This window comes from Mobula birostris, chromosome 1 (genome assembly GCF_030028105.1).
Source record: "Mobula birostris isolate sMobBir1 chromosome 1, sMobBir1.hap1, whole genome shotgun sequence".
NCBI lineage: Eukaryota > Metazoa > Chordata > Chondrichthyes > Myliobatiformes > Myliobatidae > Mobula > Mobula birostris.
This window is the reverse complement of record NC_092370.1, coordinates 154188025-154208173: the sequence shown is the minus strand read 5'-3', so window position 1 is coordinate 154208173 and position 20149 is coordinate 154188025. Positions and strand designations below refer to the sequence as shown.

The 20149-nt window shown below is 45.2% G+C and overlaps 1 protein-coding gene across 6 annotated transcripts in view; it reads left to right on the top strand.

Annotated features, from left to right (window-relative positions):
- Positions 1-4276: 4276 nt before the first annotated feature.
- dpf3 (double PHD fingers 3) overlaps positions 4277-20149 on the top strand; it is a 210084-nt gene continuing 194211 nt past the window's right edge. For all 6 annotated transcript variants that reach the window (XR_011886721.1, XR_011886714.1, XR_011886713.1 and 3 more), the window contains exon 1: positions 4277-4341. Coding sequence is in view for 2 of the 6 variants with exons in the window: in XM_072264337.1 (XP_072120438.1) it covers positions 4310-4341 (32 nt within the window). In the remaining 4 variants the exon portion in view is untranslated. The remainder of the gene's footprint in view (positions 4342-20149) is intronic.

Here is a 20149-nt window from a genome sequence, read left to right as displayed (position 1 = left end):
CTGCAGGTGATGAGCTGGAAATGAGTAACTCCTCCAGTTAGCTCATTGGAGACTGGAAGGTGCCTGCCTACGCAGACCTGACACTCATCATTAGAAACTTCTGTTCACTATTTAGTTTAAAACCCTTTCTATTAACTTCTTTATGCAATTCATCAGAACACTAATCCCAGCATGATTCAGATAAAGGTTAGGATTTAGTCATCAAATTACTGTAAGCATATAACATTTAGAATGGTGCACATTTGGTGGCCAAGCTCCAAACCATTAATGTTTCCTTTACTAAAAAGCTGGGGGGGGAAATCAGCCTTAAACTAAGTATGTGGAAGAGCAGTCTTTTCCTGCCACACTGTATCTAATCAATATCCATAATGAAATCTTTGTCAAGGTGATCATACCCAAAATTTCAGGAGCCAGGGCTTGGTCAGGGCAGACTCTGAAAATAACAATTGACTGCAATGTACCAGCATAGCCTTGATCTGCCAATAAAGATCTTATCTGAAGGTGTCAACAAAGGCAGACAAGGTAGTGAAGATGGTGTTTTGGCACACCTTCATCAGTCAGAACATTGACTTCAAGAGTTGGAGCATCATGTTACAACTGTACAGTACATTGCTGAGCCCACACCTGGAGTGTTGCGTACAATTCTGGTCGCTAGCTATAGGAAAGATGTCATTAAGCAGCAAAAATGTAGAAAAGGTTCGCAGGTACTGGACTGCTTGAGTTATGAGAAGAGTAGGCTGGGACTTATTCTCCTGGAACAAAGGAGTGGAGGGATGATCTTATTGTGGTTTATATAGTCATGAATGGTTGCAGTTTCTTAGAATAGGGGCATCTAAATCTAGAGGGTGTGCTGTAGGTTTAAGGTGCGGCGAAATTTTAAAGAAACCTGAGGGGTAAGTTTCTCCCATGGGGGGGCGGTGGTGCGGTGGGGTATGTGGTATGAGCTGTCAAAGGAAAGGGTAGAGGTGAGTACAGTTACATTTAAAAGCCATTTGAAAATAAATATGAATAGGAATGGTTTGGGGAAAATAGGTCAAACTCAAGCAAATGAGACTAATTCCATAGGCAACTTGGTTGGCATTACAAATTGGATTGTGGGACCCGTTTCTGTGCTGTATAACTTTGTAATCAGGCAGGTCATGATCTCCCTAACCGCAGTGTTACTTAATAGGATGCCTGTACAGCAGATATGACACAGGAGGACACAGGAGTTCGTCAGAGCTACCACCTGCAAAATGGCTCCGGGACACCAGGGCATCAGACTGACAACTCACGTTGACTTGAGTGTACATTGACTGTTCTATTTATTATAAATTAATATGATTGCACATTGAGATGGAGACATTACAAAGGTTTTTACTCCTCATGAATGTGAAGGATGTAAGAAATAAAGTCAATTCAGTTCTTCCAAATCCACTGGCAGGACAGACAGAATAACCCCAGCATCCTCTCCTGTGCCAAGATCACCAGCACGTTAAATCAGTTTCAATGAGCAGACCCGATCATTCTCACTCCTGGCACCAGGCTCATGAAACAGTCACGCCAGTCTATCACACAACCAGCCTCTTCTTGATGGAAGCAAACACGAGGAGATCTGCAGATGCTGGAATTTCAAGCAACACACATTAAAGTGTCTGTACTTCTCACTGCCTTCGTGAAGCAGCCAACACAGTGAAGCACCCCTCCCACACTGGGACTGCTCAGTCTCTCTTGTACTGGGCAGCAGAGACAACTTGAGAACACGTATCACCAGGCTCAAGGACACTTATAACCCTTGTAGAGTAAAGACGAAATCTTCACCTTCAATATACCACGCAAAGACCTTTGCATTTTATTTGTCCACCTGCACTGCACTTTCTCTGTAAATGTCGTCATTGTCGTCGTCGTGGCTATCCCTCCAGGTCGGGGATGATGGTCTTCGTTCTGAAGAAGTGGCCTACAGAGCGAAAGCGCCTGTGCGTGTATTTGTTTAACGTGTACTTAATGTTGATGTACAAGAAGCACACGATACTTCACAAATCAACCAACTGATTCCAATGGCATGGAAACCACGATGATTAGAGCTGATGGATTTGTTGCAGCCTTCATCCGCCTTCACAGCCGTTGAGTTTGAAGTAACTTCGTCCACCTGTTCCACCGTTGAGGTCTTGGTTGGATTGTTCTTTGTCAGGGACCTCACCCTCGACCTTACCGCCATGGGTGACCCTATCAGGAGCATAGCTCCAGACGGCATCGCTCTCGGGATCACAGGACCACACAAGCTTCTCCACCACGACAAGGTGACAATCCACGGAGAAGTCTGTAAATGTAACACAATATCCTGCATTTTCCTTTGCATAAGCTCAATGCATTAATTAGTGTATGGAGTGAGCCGTCCGGGCCAGGTCGGCGACTCGGCTCCGATGTTTTTAGAGTACCCTGTATTTCCTTGTTAAATTTATTTTGATACGCTCGGCGATTCCGCGTTGCTTTTATTACTTAAACGTACGCTTTATTCGCACTACCTCGGGGTCTATGTTTCGTCGCTTGGCCAAGTCCAGATGGTCAGGTGGAATTATATGTTAAGCTGATCGCTCTCTCTACATGAGAGTCTGACTTTCCTCCGCACTGATGAAGAGTCTCGACCCGAAACGTCGACTAACCTTTTCTGTCTGATCCACAGAGTTCCTCCAACTGGTTGTGTGTTGCTGCGGATCCCGTCACCTGCAGCCTGTGTCTCCATGTCTGATCTGCTGATTAACCCCTTGCATCCCGCTGTTGCTGAAGTACTCTCAACAAGGCAGCACGAACTGAAGATAGCGCTCAGAAGCAACTCCAGAATACCCCTACCTTATTGGGACATACATTGTAGGACTTCCAAAATCGCTGGGTCTAATTCCTAGAACCCTACTAAACGCTGCTTTCTGAACACCTGCGATTTGTTTCTTTTGAAAGCGGGGTTGCGGAGGTTGAGTTTACGTCGAAACAGGCTGTTTAAAGGAATTGTGGTGTTGAAAATGGTGCCCGGGTTGTGGCGGATGGGTCCCGGGTGATTTGTTTTATTCAGAGAACACCGGATACTTTCAGGCCCAGCAGCCCATCTATTTTCTAAACTAATCACATGACAATTTACAATGTCCGGTGGGAGGAAACCCACGAGTTGGACGTACAAACTCCTCATTGAACTCCGATGTCCCCACGGTAATATTGTAACGGTTAGCTTGCTCTTCAGATCTGCACAGGGATAGGAAGTGGCAGAGTAGGTCAGGTTGTCGGGGCGGCGTGGTTCGAAGGGCGGAAGGGCCTATTCCGCGCTGTCTCGCTAAATAGATAGATAGATAGATAAAAGAATACGTTGAAAGGTTGAGTCAGCAGCACCTGGGTTGACAACTGCGCGGTTTCACAAGAAAGTAGTGTAGCGGCAGGAAATGAATGTAGGAGGTTGCAATTTCACAGTGTTACCAGTATATTCCTAGTCATTTTGTTACATATTGTAAGTTTCATAAGACGACATTTGTGGATTAACTACTGTACTTTATAAGTTTAAAATTAGAAAAATGAAATCTGAAAAGTAAATCAGGAAGAACCCAGACACTGCTTGAAATGTTATCTGCATTGCTGTCTCTTTTCCAAATATTGAAATACAAATACAGAAAAGACGGGAAAGCTGTTGGAGTTATTGTGGGAAAGGTAACAAAAGAAACTCAGCCAGGCTTTTATTCTCGAACACTGGTCAGCGGGCGCCGCCGACAAAAATGTGAGGTGAGAGCAAATCCAGGTCGGTTGTGAATCGCGCTCTGCTCAGCAGACCCGGCAACGAAGATGAGTACTGGAAGGTTGCCAGACCCTGCCGAGCGACTTCTCAGCAAGAGTTAGCACAATCAGGATAGGAAGAAAACCAATGTCAAACAGGACAAGCTTTCTGCATATCACAAATCATATCGGCCCGTTCAATGGAGTAATGCTTATCAGAGCCTTGGGAAATAGCCCGTCGCCCGCTTGCTGCCTGCAGCAAAACGGGGATGCCGGAGATGTGCGTCATGCCTTGGGAACGCTAGCTGACTGCCGGACTCGGATGAAGGAGGGGGCTGGGGCTGGAGCTGCAAACTGGGAGAACAGCTGCCCGCTTTACCGCACGGCGCACCACACCGCACCGGGTAAACAGCGCCGAGCGCCGCACGTGGTTCGCGGACCCGGTGGGCGTGGCGGGGCTCGCGGTCAGCTGGGCCAATCGGACGCCTGGCCCCACCCTCCGCGGCCGGCTTCACGCGTATTGGCGGACGCTGTGTATCTCGGCAGCTCCGGCCGGAGGCGGCTTCATTGTAGCGGAATGGCGGCCGTCATTCACAATCCTCTCAAATCGTAAGTAAGCAGCTGTTGCAGCGCTGGTCAGCTGTGGGGCCGCCAGCCCTCTGCTCCGGCTAGCCCACCTTTCCACCCGGCAGATAGACACAGCCTCCCTCCCCCTGCATCCAGCCCTCCGGCTGTGGCGAGCTGCGCTTCCCATTGCTCCGGACCCCGGTCCGGGGACGGAGAGAGCGAGAGGGAGGGGAAGGGGCACAGCGCTGGGCAGCCAGGAGAAGGGGCGCGCCATCGGCAAGCCACGGGACCGCCGATGTCTGGGCGGCGCCGTCACTGTGTTGTCTGCGGGCTTTGGTCAGAGATGGAGTGCCTCTGTCCGCCCGGCTTGACAGATGGATTGTCCGCGGTGGGTGACAGACGCACTTCCGCTGCCTGCCGGTTGATGCACCGGGCGACTCCTCCCGCAGCTGGCCGGCTCTCTCCTTCCCGTTTCCAGTCCTCTCCGCTTGCCGATCACCTGCCGCAGCTCATCCTTGCTGCTATTGAAACCTAAAGGGGCAGATTTCTTGCGATCAATAGAATGCATTCGCCTTAATTTGAAGCAAAGGACAACGAGTGTCCGAGGCGGGACCCGCTTTACCGTAACTGTTTATTTTTCCGGCACTTAACGTTTCTCACGCGATAACGTGCACTTTTAAAAACAAAGTTTGAATGACTCTTGTCATTTTGTTGCAAACTTTTGATGGGTTGGATTTTGCGTGCAGGCTGTCATTGTCTATGTTAAAGTAGTTCATATTCTAGGTTATGCTGCCTCCAAACACAAGAGCTCTAACGTTGCCTTTCAACGGGATTCTGCTCCTCATTTCATTTCATATGTTTCGTTTATCTGCAAACCCACGTGTATGTTTCTTCCTCTAACAGTGCGTGACTATCGTATTATTTATATGCTAAATAGTAACAAGTGTGAATCGTGATGCATTTAATTTTATTATACATTCCGAAAATCGTTGTCGCAGTTGCATGCTCCCAGCGTGTTTAATATCCTTCTTTTGTTTTATTAATGCGTAACTAATTTATTGACTTTCTGCAAGCAGCCGTTCTAGCCGCGCTCCCAGACCTCTACCTCAGTTAAACAAGATTTTTCAGCCAGCCTTCCATGTCACCGGAGCGAAGCCTGCCCAGCCGGAATCCTCTGGTGTCCTCAGCCTTTTAATTTCGCTCAGCTCTGGCCACCACAGTAGAGCCCCCAGTCACTCTCTGACTCTCGGAGGGACACCGTCACTGCAAGAATTCTGTGACTACCAGCTTGCTCATTCAAAACTCGGCACCTATCCAAACTGGCATCAGAGTCCATTTGCCCACTGCCGCGGTGTTCAGCCTAGATCGGCATCTGACAGACGACGATAATTTACCTTTGAAAATTGTCATTGTTTTTAAATCCCTGCATCTTTCCAGCCCTCCCTTTTATATAATCCCGCAGCCTTGGAGCCTCGCACACTTCTGGTTCAAGCCACCTGAGCATCCCTTGTTTTCTTGGCTCTATCCTCAGCTGCCAATTCCCAAACGCTGGAAACCTTTTCACATCACAGAAACGGCCCCTTCTCACCATCTCTCCGGATTCTAGCGCTCGCCTGTTTTCTCGAGGTCATCGACAATGGCGAGTCAGCCTCCCCCGCCACACACACACACACACACACACACACACACACACACACACACACACACACACGAGGGACGTGCGAGGAAACTCACACGGTCAAAAGGAGAACGGCAACGAACCGGTGTTGCTGGTACTAAACCTCCCTGCCTTCCCACTAGATATTGTTTAAAGTCTATTTTTTTTTGTCTAAACTTGTCTGTTTCATTCTGGTGGCTTGTAAATTAATGTTTATTTTAGCCGGACTGTGACAAGTAAGCTAGCACCCCTGTAAAGGACCCGGTACATTTAAACTGCTGCTGTATCTCAGGTTACTGAAATGCTGATTCATTGTTTGACCGTCCTTTGCTTACTAATTCAATGTTTTTAAGAGATGAATGGACGCAGATACATTGAAGTAACTTCCAACTTTAAATAAGTCAACGTTGTTTTAATCAGCTTGTTGCAACCCATGATGAAAACTTGTTTTCTGGGTTTTCTTCATGTTATTACAGTATTGGCGTTTTAAAATGCCCCGGTCAATATTTATTTGGTGATGCGACGTGCATGAGACAAGGTACTGGGGCACTGCCGTGGGACCATCATGGTCTTAGTTCAACACACAGTCCTAACAACACACAAAATGCTGGCGGAAAATAAACAGGTGGAGACCCTTCATCGGGAATTTCACTCCATAGATGCTGCCTGGCCCGAGATTGCCATGGTGCTCCGGATTTCCAGGAATTTCTCTCCATGGATGCTGCCTGGCCCGAGATTGCCATGGTGCTCTGGATTTCCAGGAACTTCTCTCCATGGATGCTGCCTGGCCTGAGTTTGCCATGGTGCTCCGGATTTCCAGGAATTTCTCTCCATGGATGCTGCCTGGCCTGAGTTTGCCATGGTGCTCTGGATTTCTGGAATTTGAAGAACCTCTGGAGTAATGAATCCTTTTTGAGGGACTCAGGAGGTCAGGCAGCATTTGTGGAGGGAAATGGACAGTTGATATTTTGGGTCAAGACCTTTCATCGGGACTGGAAAGAAAGGAGATAGCTGGGAGAAGGGGTTGAGTAAGAGCCAGCAGGTGATGGGTGGATCCAGGTTTTGGGGGAGGGGTGGAAATGATGTAAAAAACTGGGAGGTGTCAAAGAGCTGAAGAAGATGGAGTCTGCTAGGTGAGGATAGTGGAACAAAGAACAAAGGGTGAAGTGAACCAGTGGGAGGAAGGTATTTACGGAGTCTGGTTAACTCAGCAGGACAGGAGATTGGGAAATCCAGCTTCCCAACCTGCTGGTTACCAGATTGGCAAATATTGCTTTCAGAATAATGAGGAGCACCCCAGAACAGGGCACAGGATCAACTGGCTTCAGCCCACAGCCTGCGATTCTGGGGTGGTCGGTTATAGTCTGATTCGAAGTTTAGGATGGAATTTTCAGTAGGAGTAGTTTGAAGGACTAGTGGCAAAAGTATTTCAATTGCTTTCAGCCTGCAGGAGCCTGTCTGACCCCTGGTGCAGCTTGCTGGCCAACCCTTTGCCTTCACAGATGCTGCCTATCCTGCTGAATTCCTCATGCAGTTGGATTATTGTGCACATTATGTCCTTTCTCTTTAGCATTCCTTGCCCCAGAGCAGCTTACAACGTTACTAAGGGCTGTGATATCCAGCCAACCACTGTGGGGCCACCAGCGGCTTGAGGAGTAAACTGCCCCCGGTTGTCCTCGTAGATTTGTTGGGGTTCAAATTTCTTAAAATTTCAATGTTTAACTTGAATGGAACCTACCTGTTTGTTTGTGAAATATCTACCTTTATTATCTAATTGAGCCTTACTGCTGTAGTGGCTGGAAATTCATAGCATTTCTGTGTAGGGAAATGATATTGGGATATTAGGCTGTGAACACTGTATCAGAACACGTGCTAAAAATTACTAATATACTGTGATAGCTCTTAAATATATTTTTGCAGTCTAATTTACGGCATGGAGTTTTATAATATTAATTCTAATATCTCAAGATCATTTTTAATATTAAAAGAAACTAATCATTCAATCTGTGCTTGGGCTGAAAAGGTCTCATAAACCATGTTGATGGGACAACTTTGTTTCTGTTTGAAGGATGCTTCATTGAGAGGAAGATTTTTTTTATCACTAACTTATGACATGAGCTTGGTTGTGTAGTGGCAGCCATACATAATGCATAATATGCATTGCAAAACTAAGCAGTGCAAGGAAAGACAGAAAACAAGGTAGGGTTCAGAAATGTGATGGCAGAGAGCAAGCAGCTGTTTCTGAATCACCACCTGATAAGAGTGTGTTACCCAGATGGTGAGAGATAGTGATAATGGATGCCACACCACCTCTTGAAGATGCTCCAATGGTGGGGAAGGTTATGCCTGTGGAGCATTGACATCATCCTACCGAAGGGTCTCAGCCCAAAATGTCGACTGTCAACTTTTCCATAGATACTGCCTGGCTTGCTGAGTTCCTCCAGCATTTTGTGTGTGTTGCTTGGATTTCCAGCATCTGCAGATTTTCTCTTGTTTGTGAATCACCATCCCTTTGTTCATGAGAAATTAATTTTTAGTTTCTGTAATTTTCTTTGTTTAACTTATGGAAAAACGCTGGGGTAAAAAAAGCTGTTTGAATTCTGTTGAATATGTAAGGACAAATGTTAGATGACGACGATGCTGTTGTCTCAAAGCCCTTCAGTAAAAGCTGGTGGCTTGGAGTTCAGCTTCTGAGTGTGCTCAAGCAGAGTCAGTACAGTAGACTGTTGAACTACTGAGGTAGGGTGTGAAGTCATTGTAGGGTAACTGGCTTAATTCTGAGGGTTAGGTCCACTCCAGCAGGAGGTTTGATGGAGCTGAAGTGAAATACTGTGGGAAATGTTGTCAGAAGTATTGGGGCAATGACAGTATTGTTTAATACATGTCACTGTTGTGAATGCTCGATCTCTGATGTGGGAAAGGTTGGCAGTATTGGGGCAATGACAATATTGTTTAATACATGTCTGTTGTGAATGCTCGATCTCTGATGTGGGTAAGGTTGGCAGTATTGGGGCAATGACAGTATTGTTTTAGACATGTCGCTGTTGTGAATGCTCGATCTCTGATGCTGCAAGTCAGCTTTTCATTGCACCTGTATTTACATGTACTTGTGTATCTGTCAATAAGTTAGACTTTGAACTTTTTGATTTTTGTCGTCTTGGTAATAGTTCTGTTAGACTTATGGTTAGGATCTTGGCTTGTTGCTGGCAGGAAGCACGCAGTGTGGCAATGCTTGTGTCAGTGCTGATGTTTCAGGGTCATGCTGGTGCAAGTAGTGAATTTAACAATAGTTAGACCAAGAATCATTTGTGCCTGCCTTGCAGATATAATGCAGACAACTTTGCAGTTCCTTGCTTGGACAATAATATAAACTTAACAGGTGTCTGTGCTTGAACTGGCAGGTGGCTGTTGCCATGGCACCTTCTGCTTCATGTTGTGATGAGATGGGGCGAGAAAAATCCCACTGGGAGTTAGCTGCCTTTACTTACCAATGGCATCTTGCCTAAGATTGCATCCCAGTTATTCTGTGTTCAAGTTACCCGTTTGGATCAGTTTGTTTCCCATTAGAATGCACACCAGAGTTTACTCCAGGTCAGGAAAGAAGTAATTCTTGTCCTTGCTGAAAACTTGCAGGGTTGGGATGTGTGTCTGGTTGATCTGTGATGGTTCTGTTGTGTGCGTAGATGGGGCATAACCAATTCTGCAGGAGAAGTCAGTGAGGCACCAGGCTGATTTAATGTTGATGGCGAAGCTCACGTTATGGGGATAGTATTCCTCTATTAAGTACCACCTGCTTGGCTCATTAAACTGCCCATCCCTTGTCCAACCTGGTTCAGTCAGTGCAGCAATGTCGATGTCAAAGTATTTGAATTCCAAAGCTATCTCCCAGGAAGACAAATTTAATCATTTGGAGAAAGAGGAAAGTGATATGATAGAACAGGGTAACAAAGTGGGTAATACTAACCGGAAGTAAAAGCAAGGAATACTGAAAAGACCCTACAAGCTGGGCAGCTTCTGTGGAAAGAGAAATGGTTATTGTTTCACATCTGAAGTCCATTCAACCATACCCACGAATAAAGCCAAATGAGACAGCATTCCTCTGGGGCCAAGGCACAAAGCACAGTACCAACAGTCACATGGCACATATAGCACGCATAATACTATAGAAAAGCAGAGTTACAAAAAAAAATAATAAAGCAGCCCAAATCCCTGAGTGTCATGGCCTGCAGGTTGGTGGTGCTTAGATATTGTTCTGGAGTTGCCTTTCTTCAAGAACAGCCCACAGCAATTCTCATCACACACGAGTCAGCTACAGACGAACGCAATGCAGCTTGCCCTCCACTGAACGAACACTGGAGGGCAGCACCAATGGGAGAGGCCAGTCCCCAACCCACTACGGAATCCAGCTCCAGCATCTCCCTCCCTCCTCCAGCGTCTCCCTCACTCCTCCGGCATCTCCCTCCTCAACCCAGTACGGAATCCAGCTGCACACAACCAGCTCCGGCGTCTCCCTCCTCGACGGCTGGAACAGACAACTCCAAAGCACGAGGGCCTGGTCCACACCACAAGCAAGGCCATGCAGCTCCCCCGTCGCCAGTCTCACCAGTGAACCTGATTCTCAGTATTCTGTATGACCAAATATTTGCCAAACCTTTAATGGAATAATAATCAATAAGGAAGCAAATTGCTTACAGACATAGAAGTATACTTCCCCCACTTATTCTGCAAGGGAAAAAAATGATAAGGCAGAGTTGAGGAATCTTTTTCTGAATTTACAAGATAGTTTAATCAAAGATGCAAATTACAGACAAATATTCACAGCAGACGGGACTGCAAAGTGAACAAGGCTAGAAATTATTGCAGGACACCTTTAGAAGAGTAGGTGAAATTGAGAAGGATATGGTGTATGGAGAATAGGATGATAATAGTTTCAAAGAAGAATCTTGGCTCAGGAAATCGTGTGATTGACCCAGAAAATGCTGGAAAACTTCAGGTCAAGAAGGATCTGTGGCAAGCGAAACAGTTAACATTTGGGTCAAAGGCCAAGCTGACTCTCATTTTCATATTGACAGGTAGAACCAACTTGGTGGAGCTAGCAAATGGCAAAGAGCAGAAAACATAGGTTGGAGATCAATATAGTACCCCAAATAGCATGCAGGGCACAATATCAGTTTAGAATGTGTAATAAGGGTAAAGTAATGATCCTTGGGGGTTCTAATGCACATATAGGATGGGAAGACCAAATGGGCAGTGGATGAATTCATGGAGTGTGCAAGAGCAATAAACCAAGGAACAATAAAGAGATGGAAGATACAAGAAACTACAGATACTGGAATCTGGAGAATAATAAGCTGTGGAGGAAGTCAATAGATCAGGTAGCATATGTGGGGGGAGAAATGGGTCCCTCTGTTTCTCAGTCTAGGTCAGAGGTTCCCAACCCGGAGTCCATGGACCCCCTGGTTAATGGTAGGTGTCCATGACACAAAGAGGTTGCAAACCCCTGCTCTACGTGAGTGTCTTAAGACAAATCATCAATTGTCGATTTTCCTGCACAGATGGTGTCTGGCCTACCAAGTTCTTCCAGCATTTAGTTTTTTCTCCCCACGCCCTAGTGAAGAGATTATGACAAAGAGCTATGGAGACCAAGTCATTGAGTATATTTAAAGCAGATGTTGGTAGATCCTTGATTAGTCAGGGTGTCAAAGATCATGGGGAGAAGGCAGGTGAATGGATGTGAGAGGGCTAATAAATCAGCCATGATCAAATGGTAGAGCAGATTTGATGGGCCGAATGGCATAATTCTGCTCTCATGGTCAATCCATTTACGTATAACTTTTTGTATCTGTTCCTGTAAATGTCTGCAAGAAAGTGATTCTCATGGTGGTATATGTATATTGTTCAGGCTTAATTGTCATGCAACCATCCATGAATACCCACAAAAACAGCCAAATGAAACAGCGTAGTCTAGGGCCAAGGGGTGAAACACAGTACCAACAGTCACACACAGCACGAGGCACATATAAAATTGCAGTAGGCACACAGTCCCACATAAAAAAAAGTCTATGTAATATAAGATAGCCTGTCATGTCCCGTAGACTGATGGTGCATGGATGTTGTTGGCAAGAATAAGGCCATAGCAGTTCTCAGACGGATGCAATCCAGCTTGTCTTCCATCAAGTGAACAGCGGGGGGCAGTACTGATGGGAGGAGCTAGCCCCTAACCCAACATGGCACACCGTCTCCAGCATCTTCTCTCCTGGATGGCTGCACCAGGCAACATTGTGGCTTGAGGCCTCGTCCACGCTGCAACTAAGGCCACGCAGTTCCCCTGCCATCGGTCTTGTCAATAAACCAGTGAGCTGGGCTTGCAGTATTCTGCATTAGCAATGCCCACCAGGGTCTTGCAATCAACATCGAAGATAATCACTCGCTATTTGTCTTTGTGCACGGACTCAGACGCCTTCCTGTAGCAAGCAGCAGTGTGGTCTGTACCAAGTCCAGCTTCTCCATTAACAAGCAGCTTGCTGAATGGGCAGACCTGCACGACTTGAAGTTCTATATGTTCAGCAGTGTCTTGAGATTGTAAACAAAAAAAGACAATAGCACCTTTGGTTGGACCCGGGAAGTTCACTGCATTGGAGCACATCACCATCTTACCCACTGTAATCACTTACCAACTTGTGTACATTGATAATAATTTTGCTTTGAAATTTGAACTGTGAAATGAACAAACCATGATGAAAGGTTTAAACACATTTAGCCAAGTCTGAAACTAGGGTCTTAAATTTGAATGAAGCAATCTATGAAGAAATGAGGTGCAGGATGATTGGTAGAATGAGAAACAATAGGAAGACAATGAATGAGCAATGGTTATTATTGTAAAAAATTGATATATAGTTTATAAATAAGTGTACACAAAATGCTGGAGGAACTCAACAGGTCAGGCAGCATCTATGGAGATGAATAAACAGTCGATCTTTTGGGCCAAGACCGTTCTTCAGCTCTGGAAAGGAAGGGAGAAGGCACTCTTGTCCTCACCTGGCCCTAACAGGGATGTAATTTCTCTTGTCACCTACCACCCATGAGCTTCTGCATCTGAAACATCACCCTTCTTCAACAGGACCCTACCACTAAACTTGCCTTTACCTACCCTCACTTTCACTTTCCACAGGGATCGCTCCCTCCGCAATTCCCTTGTCCATTTGTCCCTCCCCACTAATCTCCCTCCAAGCACTTATCCTGACCTACTGAGTTCCTCCAATATTTTGTGTCTGCTGCTCTGGAATTCCAGCTTCTGCAGAATCTCTTGTGTCTAGAAGTAAATTAAGAAGATTAAATGAAATTAGAAGATAGAGAGAGTTCAGAGTTTAGCAGAGGAAGGACGAGGCATTGTCAAGGATGGGGAAAATAGAAGTGAGGGCAGACTAGTGCAAAAAAAAACAGACTGCAAAAAGACTTCTGTAGATGAATAAAAGAAGATTAGTTAATGTGAGTCCTTTACTGAACAAGATAGGACAATTCACAGGGGTAGGGGAGCTGAAGAGGCAGCAGAAGTAAATATTTTGTCTGTCTTCACAAAAACATTGAAAACCTCCCAGCAATAGTGTAAAACAGATGTAGAGTAACTGGGCTCGCAATGAAATTTGCATGAATAAAGAATAGATATTAATAATTAGTCATAGAACATTAAATCAGGCCCTTTGGCCCATCCAATCCATGCTGACCTGTTTTATCTCTTTGCCTAGTCCCACCATCTGTTCGCATCCAGACCATAGCCCTCTATACCCTTCTTATCTGTGTACTAATCCAAATGTTGCTATTAAACTTACATCTACCACCTTCTCTGGCAGCTCGTTCCACACTTGTACCACTCTCTGAGTGAAGAAGTTCCCCCTCAGGTTCCCTTTAAATATTTAACCTTTCATATTAAACCTACGACTTCAGTTCTAGTCTCAAAGCTCAAGGTTCACTTCTTATCAAAGCACATATATGTCACCATATACAACCCTGAGAGTCACTTTCATTGTGGGCATACTCAATAAGTCCAATAACCATAATAGAATCAATGAAAGACTGCACCAACAGGGCGGAAATGGAGTGTAAATACAAAAATAAAAAATAATAGTAAATAAGTGATAAATATTGAGAACATGAGATGAAGAGTCCTTGAAAATGAGGTCATAGGCTGTGGGAACATTTCAATGATGGGGCAAGTGAAGTTAACCGCTTTGGTTCAAGAGCCTGATGATTGAGGAGTAATAACTGTTCCTGGAAGTGGTGGTGTGAGTCCTGAGGCTCTTGTACCTCCTTCCTGATGGCAGCAGTGAGATGAAAACATGAGCTGGGTGGTGGGAGTCCCTGGTGATGGATGCTGCTTTCCTCTGACAATGCTCTGTGTAGATGTGCTGAATGGTGGGGAGGGCTTTTCCTGTGATAGACTGGGCTGCCTCCACTACTTCTTGCAGGAGTTTCTGTTCAAGCTGTGGTGCAGCCCGATAATATGTTTTCCACCACATATCTTCAGAAGTTTGTCAAGGTTATAGATGTCACACAGAATCTTCGCAAACTCCTATGGAAGTAGAGGTGCTGTCGTGCTTTCTTCATAATGGCACCTACATGCTGGGCCCAGGACAGGTCTTCTGAAATGAGGAATTTAAGGTTGCTAGACCTCTTCACCTCTGATTCTCTGGTGAGGACTGGCTCCTGGACCGCTGGTTTCCTCCTCTTGAAGTCAATAATCAGCTCCTTGGTCTTGCTGAGAATGAGTGAGAGGCCGTTGTTGTTGTGGCACCCTTCAGCCTGATTTTCAGTCTCCCTACAAGCTGGTTCGTCACCACCTTTGATTCAGTATATGACAGTGGTGTCATCAGCAAACTTGAATATGGTTTGAAGGTTCATTCTATTGTCAAAGTATGTATGTGCAATACAGTCCTGATATTCACCTTCTCCAGATAGCCATTGAAATACAGAAAAGGGAAAAAATATCAACCCCCTCTACGCATGGCAAAGAAAAAGAAACAAAACTCGCAAACCCTAACCCCCCCACCCCATCCCCTCCATTGCACAAAAGCTCTCTCTCATTGAAAACGGCAACTGGGACATCAAGCCCCAACCCCCCAATTCCCTCTATCACAAAAAAAGCAGTGAAAATAGCATCAAACCCCAAACCCCCCACTCATACACTAAAGCTAACAGATCGCCAACACAGAAGAACCAACAGCCCCCAAACCCCCATCCCCTCCATCTCAAAAAACGAACACATCACCCACCCAGAACTCTAACCTACCAATCAGCAACAAGAAATAATTCACAGAATCTGAAGGAGAACACTATAAACTACAGTCTAATAATCACATAAATCTTAATTTCAAAAACAGTGTCCCATCAGAATTTAACTCAGTCCTTCTGTGAAGAGCAACTGCTGGTCCATTGACCTGTCACTTTCTGAACCCTGCCAACTGGGCTACCAACCCTTTGACCCATGGCCTCCATGAAGAGCGCCCACTGACCACCTCTGCATTCACCTTGGTGCTTCAATCTTCCTTGACACTTCGAAATGGAGTCGATCACGGACTCACCCCTGTCTCTGGTCTTCTCTATGAGCTTGCTGTCGGTGGTCTCTGGGAACAGCAGAGTGCTAGGTCATTTGATCAAACTCCAAACTGCACGTCACAGGCTCCAATGGTTTTCGAAGCACAATCAGGACCAAAAGAACAAGCAGAAGACGTGGAGAACATGAAATAATTGAAGAGATTGGCTATCTGGAAGATGTCCAAGGAACCATTGCTCACTGGCGTCATCTTGACTGGAAGTCATAAGGCTTTGGAGCTGTGCTTAGCCTCACAGTCATAAGTATTAAGTGAGTAGAGCAGGGGGCTAAGCACACAGCCTTGTGGTGCACCTGTGCTGATGGAGATTGTGGAGGAAATGTTGTCGACAATCCAAACTGACTGGGGTCTGCAACTGAGGAAATCAAGGATCCAATTGCAGAAAGAGATATTGAGAAACTGTATTGGTCCTGAAAAAGGATCTAGTGCTTTCCTGATGTATATGACCAATATTTGTGTTGGTGCTGCTTCCAACACCCATGCTGAGGTCATCGTCGTAATCAGCTCTGTCTCCAGTTTCTGCCCTGCCCTCAAAATTGCTTGGTCCCTCAGATACCTCTCTCTCCCCTTGATCTTTCTGTCTCTATCTCTGGAGACACACTGTCTGCTGATATTTTTGATAAACATACTGACTCTTGCAGCTATCTTGACTATATCTCTGTCCACCCTGTCGCTTGTAAAAATGCTATTTCCTGTTCTGTTTCTCTGTTTCCACCAGATCTGTTCTCAGGATGATGCTTTTCATTCCGGAACATCTGAGATACCCTCCTCCTTCAAAGAATGGGGTTTCTGTTCCTCGGGTGTTGCCCTCACTTGCATCTTCCGGACATGCCCCCTTGCCCATCTTGCCACTGGTATAACAGTGATGGAGTTCTTCTTGTCTTTACCTACTACCTGCACATCCAGCACATCATTCTCTATAACTTACACCATTCTCAATGAGACCCTACCACTAAACAATCTATTCCTCATCCCCACTCGCTACTCTCCACAGGGATTGTTTTCTTCGTGACTCCCTTGTCCTCTTGCCCTCCTCATAGATCTCCCTCCTAGCATTTATCTCTGCAAGCAGGACAAGTGTTTCACCTGCTCCTGCACCTCTTCCCTCACCACCATTCAGGGCCCCAAACAGTACTTCCGGGTGAGTTAACACCTCAGTCGTGGTCTGTGGGAGACCTGATGTAGGCTGGGGAACCGTTTTGTTGAGCACCCTTGCTTTGTCTGCTACAAAAGGCAGGATTTTCTGGTGGCCACCCATTTCCATTCCACTTTCCATACCCATTCCCATTCCAACATGTCAGTCCATGGCCTCTACTGCCACAATGAGGCCACTCTCAGTTTGGAGGAGCAATGCCTCATATTCCACCTGGGTAGCCTCCAACCTGATGGCATGAACATCGATTTCTCTAAATTCTGGCAATTTCTAACCCGCCTTCTCTTTCTCCATTCCCCATTCTGGCTCTTACCCTTTCCCTTCTTCTCACCCCCCTCTTGTGCATAAATGGACATTGAACCCATGAACACTACCTCACTTATGTTATTTCTGTTTTTGTACTAGTTTTAATTTAACTATTTAATGTGTGTGTGTGTGTGTGTGTGTGTGTGTGCGTGTGTGTATATATATATATATATATACACACACACACATGTATACTTATGTTTTTCTATATTGTCATGTATTGCATTGTAATGCTGCTGCTAAGTTATCAAATTTCATGACAAATGCTGTGATATTAATCCTGATTCTGATCCTAATTCTCCTCCCTTCTTCCATGATCCACTGTCCCATAGCCTATCAGATTCATTCTTCTTCAGCTCTTCATCCCTTCCACCTTTTCGTTCCCAGCTTCTCATTTCATCCCTCCTCCCACAGCCGCACACCTTCCTCTTGCCTGGTTTCACCAGCTTATTTTCCTTCTGCTCCCACCCCTACCTTTGTACTCTGACTTCTTACCCCATTCTTCACAGTCCTGATGGAGGTTCTCTGCTCAAAATGTCAACTCCTCTTTATAGATGCTGCCTGACCTGTTGAGTTCCTCCAACGTTTTGTGTGCGTTGGCCTGGACTTCCAGCATCTGCAGAATCTCTTGTGTTTGATATTCTGCCTGCTCCTCACGGTTCAGCAAGTGGTTCCAAATCTTTTTCTATTTGTTAGCTAATCAAGTGGTGGTCTGCAAGGCTCTCTGGGCACAAAAAGGGACGATGGATTCTGTCAGGCAGTTCCCTGGGCAAACTGTCAAAGTCATTTGGGTAGAATGTCTTCTCACCATAACACTTGATAAACCGCTTGGCTGGATGACAGTGAGAAGGCCCTCTCACTGTGTGCATAGCATGGCCCTCTCACTGTGTGCATAGCATAGCCCTCTCAACACTACTGACCTTGTGGGGATGAGACATTAGTCTGTTTCCTGGATTGTGTTTACCTAATAAGGCCTGGGAAAGGTTCATCCCAAACACATACTGAAGTCTACTTCACATGGGGTCTGTTGGGTACCTGCAGAGCAAGCAAAGTGTACTGCTGGGATGTCATGGGGTCTGTTGGTTACCTGCAGATTGTATATTTGGATTTTCAGGAGGCCTTTGACAAGGTGCCACGCATGAGGCTACTTAACAAGATAAGAGCCCATGGAATTATGGGAAAGTTACATACGTGGATAGAGCGTTGGCTGATTGGCAGGAAACAGGGAGTGGGAATAAAGGGATCCTATTCTGGTTGGCTGCCGGTTACCAGTGGTGTTCCACAGGGGTCCGTGTTGGGGCAGCTTCTTTTTAAACGTTGTACATCAATGATTTGGATTATGGAATAGATGGCTTTGTGGCTAAGCTTGCTGATGATACGAAGATAGGTGGAGGGGCCGGTAGTGCTGAGGAAACAGACAATCTGCAGAGAGACTTGGATAGATTGGAAGAATGGGCAAAGAAGTGGCAAATGAAATACAATGTGGGAAAGTGTGTGGTTATGCACTTTGGTGGAAGAAATAAACGGGCAGACTATTATTTAAATGGGGAGAGAATTCAAAGTTCTGAGATGCAATGGGACTTGGGAGTCCTCGTACAGGATACCCTTAAGGTTAACCACCAGGTTGAGTCGGTGGTGAAGAATGCGAAGGCAATGTTGGCATTCATTTCTAGAGGAATAGAGTATAGGAGCAGGGATGTGATGTTGAGGCTTTATAAGGCTCTGGTGAGACCTCACTTGGAGTACTGTGGGCAGTTTTGGTCTCCTTATTTAAGAAAGGATGTGCTGACGTTGGAGAGGGTACAGAGAAGATTCACTAGAATGATTCTGGGAATGAGAGGGTTAACATATGAGGAACGTTTGTCCGCTCTTGGACTGTGTTCCTTGGAAGTTAGAAGAATGAGGGGAGACCTGATAGAAACATTTCGAACGTTGAAAGGCATGGACAGAGTGGATGTGGCAAAGTTGTTTCCCATGATGGGGGAGTCTAGTACGAGAGGGCATGACTTAAGGATTGAAGGGCGCCCAAGCAGAACAGAAATGCAAAGAAATTTTTTTAGTCAGAGGGTGGTGAATCTATGGAATTTGTTGCCACGGGCAGCAGTGGAGGCCAAGTTATTGGGTGTATTTAGGGCAGAGATTGATAGGTACCTGAGTAGCCAGGGCATCAAAGGTTATGGTGAGAAGGCGGGGGAGTGGGACTAAATGGGAGAATGGATCAGCTCATGATGGAATGGCGGAACAGACTCGCTAGGCCGAATGGCCGGATTCTGCTCCTTTGTCTTTTGGTCTATGGTCTTATGTCATGGGGTCCGTGGTGAATTGGCTGTTTGGATTCAGAACCGGCTTACGCATAGGAGACGGGGTAGTGGTTGAAGGGAGTTATTTGAGTTGGAGGTCTGTAATTAATGGAGTTCTGCAGGGATCTGTACTGGGACCTCTGCTGTTTGTGATGTATATAAATAACCTAGATGAAAACATAGGTGGGTAATAAATTTATCCTGTCAAGTTCTATTATATCTATTTTTTTCTTTCAACCATCTAGAATTGATCAAGCTTTTCTTTTATGGAAAACAAAGGGAATAACATGTTTTCCTGATTTATTCATGGATGATTGTTTTATGTCTTTTGAACAGTTGTCTAATAAATATAATTTGCCTACATCACACTTTTTCAGATATTTACAGATTAGAAACTTTCTGAATGTTATTTTACCTACCTTTCTGATATCACATCAAATTGAAGTTACAGAAAAATTTTTAAGGTTAAATCCATATCAAAAAAGTTTAATATCATTTATTTATGATTTAATTATGAAAATATGCTTAGGTACTTGCGATAAAATTAAGAATGAGTGGGAAAGAGAACTTCAGATACCTTTACCTACAGAGAAATGGGAGAAAATTCTTCAACTAGTTAATACTTCTTCAATGTGTGCCAGACACACTTTGATACAATACATAGGGCTCATATGTCCAAGGATAAGTTAGCTCATATTTACTGCTATATAAATCCTGTTTGTGATAGATGTAATTCTGAGGTAGCTTCCTTGACACATATGTTCTGGTCTTGTCCTCTTCTAGAAAAATATTGGAAAGATATTTTTGATATGATTTCAGTAGTTCT